The 11,430-nt window shown below is 41.4% G+C and overlaps 1 protein-coding gene and 1 pseudogene across 1 annotated transcript; one reads left to right on the forward strand and one right to left on the reverse strand.

The window, feature by feature from the left end:
* Positions 1–3,586: 3,586 nt before the first annotated feature.
* LOC117638493 (TMV resistance protein N-like) lies at positions 3,587–6,251 on the reverse strand. The gene is made up of 4 exons (XM_034373612.1): positions 6,115–6,251; positions 4,457–5,558; positions 4,290–4,370; positions 3,587–4,108 (listed from the first exon to the last, which is right to left on the reverse strand). Exons 1-4 carry the CDS (start codon positions 6,249–6,251, stop codon positions 3,665–3,667), a joined length of 1,764 nt encoding a protein of 587 aa, XP_034229503.1. The 3' UTR covers positions 3,587–3,664.
* Positions 6,252–7,705: 1,454 nt separating this feature from the next.
* LOC117638494 overlaps positions 7,706–11,430 on the forward strand; it is a 5,673-nt pseudogene continuing 1,948 nt past the window's right edge.

Genomic DNA, 11,430 nt, shown 5'->3' on the forward strand with positions numbered 1-11,430 from the left:
AAAATGCATACTAAGACAAAGCCTAGGTTTAAAAATCATATTTGCAAAGAAGGTTCCTGCTGCATTCAACCCGCATGTCGCATGAATCTAAAATCGACGTAAATGAGAAATAGTTTTCGCTTACTTTTGGTGTGAAAGGTTATTGAAGGCTTTTTATCGCAAAATGTGAAGCTTCGAAACTATCAAGTTGTGTTCTTTATAATTTTTTTTTCTTCATTCGTGGTCCTTCAAATTAAAATGGATGCTCACAACTAGTTCACATGCCATCAACTTCCATTAAAAATTTTGTTAACTTGATGACTGGGCCCAAATGTGCGACTCACGAGTTTAGATCTTATGTCCCCATTTTGTCTTTCCCTTCTTCGTTCCTTATCTAATTTTTTGACACATGTCCTTTCACTTAACTCTAATATAACAGTGTTAAATTTTAATAAAATTAAAAATAATAAAAATTAAGAGTGCTGCTATTTCCACCCACATGTCCTATTTTCCCACCCACCTTATCTTTTAACTTTTAAAGACAAATCTAACCCTATTGTAAAATGACTTAAAAGGACTTAAGAAAAAAGAAAGAGGAAAAAAAAAAAGAAGGCAGACTTCTCAGTTCTCAAGTAACCCTATCATTTGACAGAGAGAAAAAAAAACACAAGAATACGACTCCTTGCTCATGAGAAGGTGAATAAGGCGAGTACTGTTGTTTTTCCCTTATCTGTTTGGCTTTGTACTCTTTGACATTCCCATGTCTTAAGAATGGGCGTTTTATATTTTTTTTATTGCAAAGTTCAATAGATTTCTGGTCCTTGGATAACTCTGGAGAAAAGTTTATTTACAATAGTAGAAAGCTAAGAGCATAAATGTGATTATATTCACAGAATCCATATTTACAAAAAATAAAAATAAAAATTAGAGCAAAAAACTGTTTTAGTTCAGTAAACATGAGAGACAGAGACAGAGATGGAGTGTGAGAGATGGAAAATAAGATAGAGCAAAAATGAGAGAGAGATGTGTGGACCGTGAGAGAGAGAGAAGACACGAGCAGAAAGAATAAAGGAGAGAGGAAATGAGGTAATAATTAAAAGGGTATTTTAAGAATATTGGCGGGTGTAAAAATAGGATTGTATTTTTTAAATTTTATATGGTGGGTGGGAAGATAAGGTGAGTGGAAAAATAGGACAAGTGGGTGGAAATAGCAGCACTCAAAATTAATAATTGAAGAAAACCAAAAGACCCAACAGTCACCAAAACTCCCATTTTCAAAGATGAGAAAGAGCGAGAGATAGAAAAGGTGAGACATAGATATAGAGAAGGGGCCAACCAAATGGAAACCGCGAAGGCTGTGAAAATTGCAAGAGTAGTCTCAGTTCTCAAAGCAAACAAAAACCATTTCAACAATATTTCATAACGCACAGCAACATTGATGGTTCCTTATACAACTCTTGCTGGTCCTCCAGAGCTCAGAGACCGTTTCGTGGTTGCCAATAATTTCGAGAATGAGCCAGCCACGACAACCCCCAAATCTAATCCCAATTAATGCTAACCCCTTCATTGATCTCTTTTTGAATGTCTTCGAACCGTCTGAATACACAGGAAGGACATGTGACAAAAAGTTATACAAGGAAACAGATATAATGAGGACATACTTAGTATATTTTTATCATCTTTGCCACATGAATCTATTCTAATCTACTCTGTTATGTGACAAATTTGTGTTTAATACATAATTAACCAAACTTGATATTACAACACCTCATTTAATTTATACCCTTAAAGTAAATTTAGGTTTTGCCCATAAAAAAAACTTTCACTTTTGAAAAAAGCCAAAACTTTTTCAAAAAATACATAAAAACCTCTCAACTTTCAAACCAAAGACATACAAATGTAAATGATTCTTTAGGAAATCAAAAAATAAATAAGGGCAATTTTGTCCATTTTGGCTTCTTTTAAAAATTTTCTCTCTCCTTTGGTTTTTTCCAAAGTCTCCCTTTCTCATTTTCTTTTTGTTTCAATAATTGTAAAATTTCGTGTGGCAAGATCCTAAACATGCTTCACCAATTTCATAATTGTTCATTTTCCAACTTCACACCCATGCCTATCTTTTGTAGTTCATATATATGACTGTATCTGCAGATATCTTATAGGGAAAAGACCCACAAGAATTTATTCTGAGAGGCTGGAATATCAAAATGTGGTATAGTTCAAGATCCCAACTTGTATGAGCCACCATTTATAATAAAAAATAAAAAAAAAAATATGTTAAGCAATTATACTTCAATTCTTGTGCGAATCTGCTGCCATTTGGTATTTATAAAAAATTATGAATTTTTTCCTTTTTATTTTCTTCGCTGACGTCAGCGCCCTGAAGCGACAACTCCATCTATTCTTGTCTTCGAGTCTGCACAGTCTTGGTGGAGCCTACCATTTGTCCGGACTATTATCTACCACTGGAGTTGGTTTTCCTCACCAGGAGGGCCTTTTGCCAAGGCAGCCCACACCTGTGGAAGTGCATTAATTGCAACTGCAATAAACTAACTATGGGACTCACATGCTAATAAAAAATGGCAAAAAAAAAAAACAACAATTAATGCATTATGTTGTTAAGAGCATCTGCATTATGTTGTTAAGAGCATCCGCAATAATTGTTCAAAATGTTTCACCCATATTTTGTGGTGGTTTTGTTTCACCTGTATTTTGGGAACGAAAAAACCGATAAGCACCTGGAGGTTATTTTTCCCGCGTGTAGCGGGCTCGATGACCTGAGAGTGAACTGGGGGAAGGATCCAAATTTGGGGCAGGTTGGGTGTGGGAGGGTGTTGGTTTTTGTTGTGGCTGAGGTGAGGAGGACTTTTTGAGGGACAGGGCCTGGGCTTACTATGAGGCATATTGAAGAAGAGTAGATGGGGTAGGGTGGTTGAGATTGTGGACAGTGAAGGGGAGGACCATGTGTTTCATTTGTTCGACCCAAGTTGTTACAAGGCTGTGGACTTAGTCAAAAAGGTCGTTTCAATGTCATATCATAAGATTTCCCATTCTAATACGTCAAGTGCTCAATATATATATTTTTTTTCTCAAGGCAAACTCCGTTCATTAAATATGCAAAACATTACAAGAGTTTGAATGCTCAACAACATAAATAGAAGCATAAGACATAGGCATTACAAGAGTTTGGGCCCAAAATCAATCATTGTGAATTTATAGTATGTTCACTAATCAGAAATTAGAATTCTCATCAGGAATTGAATTTCACCTATTGAGGATTCTTACGTTTACTTCATATCAAAGAATTGAAAAGTAAGTGACGCCCATATGAAATTAGGAATTGAATTCCTGATTGCTAAACCCACAATTCCTAATTCCTGATTGCCTACACAAAATTAGTAAACATGCCATTAAGGTGAAACTCAGTTTGCTAAACCCACAAAATCCAAAATAAGTGAATCATTCAAAACTCGGAATGTCTTCTAATTTCAATTTAAAATAACTGAAATTTCAAAATTCATTCCGGCATGCATCTGCAAGGAGTTTTCTTTTGATTAATCACTTACATGCAATTGATGAAATATTTTCTTTTTATCAGGTTGAACGCAAAATCATTACAGTTATTAGAACCTAACCAATGAAACTCACAAACAAGAAGCTAGCTGAGACATAACCTAAATGCCCATCTTCACTCATTTTGTCCATCGGTCTCGTCCATTCTAATCCAATTCAATCTTGAAACACCCAAACATATAAGAAAGATGGCAGGCCAAAGGGAGACTTTGATAGGATTTTGATCATGCCGGATGAAGCACACATACTGAACTGTCGAGCAAATGCACTGAGAGATGGCACCAACTAATCCATAAATGTCAGGAAGACTACCATATAGCCTTCGCTGGGGACGTGGATAATAAAACCACCACAACGTCCTCCACCTCCTCAGTTCAACTCTTTCCTTTTTACCCTTGTAAATGAGCTCCAATATGCAAATCAGTACAGCAACAATGGCCAACATCATACCAAATAATGCATAGTGGGGATTGCTTGGAGAGGAAGCCTGATCAAAAGCAAGTGACAAAATCTCTAGGCAGAGGGCAATGAGTAAAAAGATCCACTTTGCTGAAGTAGCCTACGTACAAATAAGTCGGTAATACGCTCAATTAGAATTTTAATTCAATTGCTGTCCACATCCAGCTTAACATGTTTCTTTGAATTAAAATTGGCTGACAATGATATTCAGACCAGACAGCAAGTGAATTAAAATAAAAAATAAAAAACGAGCAGTTTATAAAAAGTTCAAGATATTTCACCTTTAAGAAGCTTTTAGAGCTCAAGTGTTTCTCATCTGCTACATGCGACTTTACCACGATGCCTTTAGTTTCACTTATTCCCTAGTGCGAAAAAAAGAATTACATTAACAAATAAAAGTGAAAGTGTTTCAAATAATATTTCTACAAGTATTTTTCTTTAAACTTACTTTATTTTCCGATAGAACATGGTTAACATTCTTGTAAAACCACAATTTGCTACGTCTATCACGCCCGGTTAAAGAATCTTGGCGAAGTACTATTTCTTTACCCAGTTCTTCTATCAGGTCATTCATCCAAATATGATCTTTCTTAATAATTATGAAGGCCTTTTCTATCAGTACTTCAATACCATACTCAGGGTTGAGGTGACAACTTTCCAGCATTTTTATCACATACTTCTTATTTTTACCGTTTAAGAAACATGCAATGTCAATGAAAACTTCTTTCACCGAATCTTCTAGTGCATCGTAACTTATTTTGAGAATGTATTGAATCTCTAAGTTAGGAACTCTTCTGTAATCATCTAATGTAATTCTCCATTGATCTATGCTTCTACCACATAGGAGGGAACCTATAATTGTGAGAGCTAATGGAATCCCTTTAGCATAGTGCACTATTGCAGCAGCCACTTTAGCATAATCATCTGGAAGTTTATTTATTGGGAAGGCATTCCAACTGAATAGCTCAAAAGCTTCATCAAAATCTAATTCCTCCACCTCGTATATTAGGTTAACTTGATGGCCGGTTAACAAATGTTTATCACTCGATGTTATGATGATTCTACTGCCCAAACCAAACCAATCTGACCCTCCAACTAATTTTTTTAATTGTTCCATTTGATTCACGCCATCAAGAATTAAGAGGACCCTTTTGCGGCTCAACCTTTTCTTTATCACATTTATTCCTTCATCAACGTCGGTCAACTCCAATTGCTCTTCCCCTAGAATCTCAGAAAGAACAATCTTTTGTAGTTGGACTAGGCCTCCAGGTTCCATTGAATTTTCTCTAACATTTTCCAAAAAACAGCTACCTTCAAACTCATGGGAAATCGAATTATAAACAGCTTTAGCAATTGTTGTCTTACCTATTCCATGAATCCCCCATATACCTACCATGCGAACATCATTTACTCCAACTCCTAAAAGCTCATTCATATCTTGTACACGAGACTCTATTCCAACCGGATACTTTGCCACATTTAAATAGGTGCGGCTTAATACTTGTGCTGAAATCTCTTCAACAATGTTATCAATAAATTTAGAATTGTGCCTGCAATTTCAAATAATATAAACTCACAAAAAATTCTTAAGGGGAAGTGATGCAACCAAACAAGCTACTTTAGTTTATTCATATAACTTGTTTCCTTAAGAAAAAGAATAATACTAGCACACCAAAATAAGTAAAATATTTTCATGTCATATGTAAGAACCCAAACCAAAATATCTAAAAATTAAGATTTCTTTATTCTAGCCAAAAGACGGTTTTGCCCTCACCTTTTTCTTAAGGAAAAAGATTTGACTTTTTTATCGGAAAGGAATTTGGGAATTTCGTTTGCGCCGTTGCGTAGAGCACGGCGAAACGAGTCCGTAGACACGGAGTAGACCCGAATCGGAGTTTTAACGAAGAAATTACAATCAAAACATCGCGAGGGGCAAAATCGTAATTTGGACAAAGTCAGATTTTTATCCCTGTTTCTCTCTCTCTCTCCGCGTCATCTCTCTCTCCTCTCTCTCTCTCTCCCGCGCGCGATCCGCTCAGCCTCTCTCCCTTCCGATCGAGCTCGCCGCCAGCACAGGTCACGGCGACCTTCGCCGTCGGTGCCAACCGGACCAGCTCGACGTCGCCGATCATCCTCGACCAGTCGCCAGCCTTGGGCCGCCGCCTGCTCGCCGGAAATTGGCGATTTCCGCCGGTTTTGCACCCAAACTTCAAGCCACTCGATCTCTCTCGTTTCGCCACCATTTCTTTCGAGTGAGGCGCCAGGAGTCTGGCTAATCAGCAGGAGGGACCCTCGAGAGGTCCAGCTAGCTCGGACCAGGAGTGAGTGGACTTTTCTTTCTTAAAAGGATTTTATAATTATATTTTATATTTGATCTTGAATAAGTGGTTTAGCATGGATTTTATTATGCAAATACTTTTAATTTGATAAAACTTAGTTAAGCAACAGATTTGAGATTTTTGAGCTAAAACAGTAGCTTAGCCAGAGTTAGCAGAATTCAGAGGATAACAGATTTTATCAGAAACAGTGATTTTAGACCACCATGTACCCACCCTACAGTTGGTGATTACCCAGAGTTGGACCGATGTCGACGGACATCCAGTCCGATTTCAGTTAGTCAGTGCACTTGACTTGCCTCACGAGTTCCGGGGACGCTCGGACCGTGAGTGCCGGGATTTGCGGCTCGGCAGACTTGGTGTCCCGAGACCTGCCAGGATTGCGGCTCGGCTGACTCTGTGTCCCCGAGACCTGCCAGGATTGCGGATCAGGCTGACTACGGTCCCCTGCATCCTGCCTGAGCGACTTGAGTGACTTGGTGTCACCGAGGACCTGCCGGCGGATCAGGCTGATCATAGTCCCCTGATTTCGCCAGTTTGCGGCTCGGGTGGACTGCGTGGCGCCCGAGACCTGCCAGGGAATTGACGGTTATCAGGGGTACAGTTAGGTGGCAGTTTTAAAGGATTTTTAAGTTTTTAATGCAGTTACGATTTCATGCATTTCTATCAATATTTTGATACTCCGTATATGTTACTCGAATATACTGTGTATATCATGTTAGCATTTATATAAATATGTTTATTTACGTTTATTGAAATATCTCGAGTTGATTATGAGCAGATTATAATTTTATATCCCTATGTTTTCCAAACGGGGGTTATTATGTTCTCAAAGGTTTTCTTAAGCATTATTTTTGTCCACTCACACTTTTAACTTGTTTTTCGCCCCCAGGCCTTAGAAGAACGAAGGAAACCACCCGGGCCATCAGCTTAGCTCCCGCCCCACCACCAAGCGTAGGATTTTGTTGTAACTTTTTGTAAATTCTGTAAATTTGTTTAGAAATGCTCTGATATCCTGTTGAATTTAAGGAACTGAGGTTGAAGTGTGGTTGTTGGTTTAGTCTGGCTGTTGGTAGGGTGTTTTGAGACTTTTTGACAGGTGAAAGACTTGGGATTTGGTCAAATTACAGGGGAGACTCTGCCGAATTTTCGGCAGAAGTCAGAAGAAAACTAACTAAGGAGAAGGGCAAAAAGGTCATTTGTGTCCGACATCTGCCAGGCGTCGGCCACGCATAGGAGTCGGCTCGGTTTCCAAAGTGGAAATTGGGTCGGGTCCTGTCAACTTGGTATCAGAGCATAGGTTTTACTTCCTGTAGACCCTACTACTTGTTACTAAGCCCTTGTTCTCATTTCAGTTGACTATGGGCCCGAAGCGTGGTGGTTTCCGTAGGGGGACGAGACAGTCGTCCCGAGTAAGGGGACAGGACCCCCCTCCCGAATCAGAGAACTTTCCTACCGTAGAACCGGTTGAGCAGTCGTTTGTGGGAGGCCCCTTAGGGCCCGCTCCTCCTATGCCCACCGTGATGGGAGATCCAAACCTCCAGCAGACTCTAGAGCTTTTGACACAGGCCCTATCCCGAGCCGGGCAGTCTCGAGACCCGTCCTTGGGATATGCGGATCAACCAAAAAGGATTGGGGCCACAGAATTTAACGGAGACGGTGATCCAGCTGTGGCTGAAGAATGGATTGAAAAGATGGAGCGGATCATGGAGGTAATGGCAGTCCCCCAAGATCGTAGAGTGACCCTGGCCACGTTCTTCCTGACTCGGAATGCGAGATTCTGGTGGGAGTCGGTCAGAAGAAGGTTTAGAGACCCAGCAGCCATCACGTGGCCAGTTTTCAGAGCGGCCTTTGATAGTCAGTACTATCCTCAGGCTTACCAGAACATGAAGATGGAGGAATTTTTGCAGCTAGAGCAAGGATCTATGACGGTACGGGAGTATGGAAAGAAGTTTAATGAGTTATCAAAGTATTGCTTGCCGCTAGTAGAAGATGAAAGCAAGAAGTGTCAGCTGTTTACCAGAGGATTGAAAGCCTCTATCAGAGACATTGTGATTAGTCAGCGGCTGACTAATTTTGGAGATCTGGTGATGTCAGCCTCACTGATTGAGAGCAGTCAGATGATGGTGAGAGCCCGAGGTGAACCTCGGAGGAGACAGTATGAGACAGGTGGTCCCAGTCAGGGGTCATCCAAAAGAGGCAGTTACAGCTCTGGGTCATCTAGTGGTCGCAACTTTGGAAGTTTTCGACCAGGAATCAGTCCCAGTGGAGGCTCAAACCAGAGTGGTAGTTCTGGAGGCCGACCTATGAGCAGTTCAGCTAGGGGTTCTGGTAGGCAGCCACCATCTACAACTGGCAGGATGAGAAGCCCTCAGTGTACAGTGTGTGGTAGATTTCACTCCGGGACCTGCAGACAGGGTACCACAGGGTGTTTCCACTGTGGTCAACAGGGGCATTTCTTGAGAGAATGCCCACTATTGTTAAAGGTGGTGAAGTGATTGTTGCCCCACCTCGAGAGACAGGCACACAGTGCAGAACACAGTATGGCGGAGCCTCGTTCAGTGGTAAAGCCAAGACAAGTGTTGCCAGTAGGGGTAGTAGTCAGCAGTAGGGACGGGGCAGACGTGCCAGAGCTACCGGCCGGGTGTATTATATGTCTCAGCAGTAGGCGCAAACATCCCCAGATGTGGTTGCAGGTACTTTATCAGTTTTTGGGACCCCTGCTAGAATTTTGATTGACCCTGGGGCTACTCATTCATTCGTTACTTCTAGTTTTGCCCACAATGCTGATGTCAAATTATCAGCTTTACGGAGTGAGCTAGCGATCTCTGTACCTACAGGAGAGATCTTTTATGTTGGTACAGTGTATCGCGATAGTCCAGTTTTAGTGGGGGACGTGTGTTTGGAAGCAGATCTGATTCCACTAGAGATGGTGGGCTTGGATGTCATATTGGGCATGGATTGGCTAGCTAAGCATCATGCCTCAATGGATTGCTTCAGGAAAGAAGTAGTACTCCGTAGCCCTGGACGCCCTGAACTAACATTTTATGGTGAGCGTAGAGTGCTCCCATCTTGCCTCATCTCAGCGATGACGGCAAAGAAGTTGCTCAGAAAAGGATGTTCAGGTTATCTAGCACATGTGGTGGATACCAGGAAGCAGGAGTTAAAGTTGGAAGATATTCCAGTAGTACGAGATTTTCCAGATGTATTTTCGGATGACCTTTCTGGGTTACCTCCTCATCGGGAGATTGAGTTTACTATTGAGCTCCTCCCAGGAACGAGTCCTATATCCCAGGCACCTTACAGGATGGCCCCAGCAGAATTGAAGGAGTTGAAGGTGCAGCTGCAGGAATTAGTAGATAAGGGCTTTATTCGACCCAGTTTTTCCCCTTGGGGTGCTCCAGTATTATTTGTGAAAAAGAAGGATGGTACCATGAGGCTGTGTGTTGACTACAGGCAGCTGAATAAAGTCACAGTACGGAATAAGTATCCGCTACCCCTTATTGATGATTTATTTGATCAGCTGAGGGGTGCAAAAGTGTTTTCCAAGATTGATTTGAGATCGGGGTACCATCAGTTGCGGATTAAAGAAGAAGATGTGCCTAAGACAGCTTTCCGAACCAGGTATGGGCATTATGAGTTCTTGGTGATGCCCCTTGGATTGACGAATGCCCCAGCTGCATTTATGGATTTGATGAACAGAGTGTTCCGACGTTATTTGGATCGCTTTGTCATCGTATTCATAGATGATATTTTGGTGTATTCCAAGAGTCGGAAGGCGCACATGAAGCATTTAGAACTGGTGCTGAAGACGCTGAGGAGGAAGAAATTATTTGCTAAGTTCAGTAAGTGCCAGTTCTGGCTTAACAGAGTAAATTTCTTGGGGCATGTGATTTCCGCAGACGGTGTTTACGTTGATCCTCAGAAGGTTGAGGCAGTAGTGAACTGGCCACAGCCAACCAGTGTTACAGAAGTACGGAGTTTTCTGGGATTAGCTGGTTATTACCGGCGCTTTGTAGAAGGTTTTTCTACGATAGCGGCGCCTCTCACCCGTCTGACAAAAAGGGAGTTAAATTTGAATGGTCAGATGAGTGTGAGAAAAGCTTTAATGAGCTCAAAACCAGGTTAACCACTACTCCAGTATTGGCACTCCCAGATGACAGTGGCAACTTTGTGATTTACAGTGATGCCTCCCAGCAGGGCCTTGGGTGTGTACTGATGCAGCATGGTCGGGTGATCGCTTATGCCTCTAGACAGCTGAAGAAGCATGAGTTGAATTACCCTGTGCATGATTTGGAGTTAGCTGCAGTAGTATTTGCCTTGAAGATTTGGAGGCACTACCTATACGGAGCCACCTGTCAGATTTTCACTGATCACAAGAGCTTGAAGTATTTGTTCACTCAAAAGGAGCTGAATCTGAGGCAAAGAAGATGGCTAGAGCTGATTAAAGACTATGACTGTACCATAGAGCACCATCCGGGGAGAGCCAATGTAGTAGCAGATGCACTCAGCAGAAAATCATCTGGATCAGTAGCTTATCTCCGAGGAAAGTATGTCCCATTGATGGTTGAATTGAGAAAGCTCAGAGTTAAGCTAGGCGTGGATGAGCAGGGGGCATTGTTAGCTACTCTCCAAGTGCGACCTGTATTGGTAGAACGCATAATAGCAGTTCAAGCAGAGGATCCCTTGATTTGTACTCTTCGAGTAACAGGTACGCAAATTTCGAGGACGAAATTTTCTTAAGGGGGGTAGATTGTAAGAACCCAAACCAAAATATCTAAAAATTAAGATTTCTTTATTCTAGCCAAAAGACGGTTTTGCCCTCACCTTTTTTTTAAGGGAAAAATTTGACTTTTTGATCGGAAAGGAATTTGGGAATTCCGTTTGCGCCGTTGCGTAGAGCACGGCGAAACGAGTCCGTAGACACGGAGTAGACCCGAATCGGAGTTTTAACGAAGAAATTACGATCAAAACATCGCGAGGGGCAAAATCGTAATTTGGACAAAGTCAGATTTTTATCCTGTTTCTCTCTCTCTCTCCGCGTCATCTCTCTCTCTCCTCCTTCTCTCTCCCGCGCGCGACCCGC

The sequence above is a fragment of the Prunus dulcis genome, chromosome 8, assembly GCF_902201215.1.
Source record: "Prunus dulcis chromosome 8, ALMONDv2, whole genome shotgun sequence".
NCBI classification, from domain to species: domain Eukaryota; kingdom Viridiplantae; phylum Streptophyta; class Magnoliopsida; order Rosales; family Rosaceae; genus Prunus; species Prunus dulcis.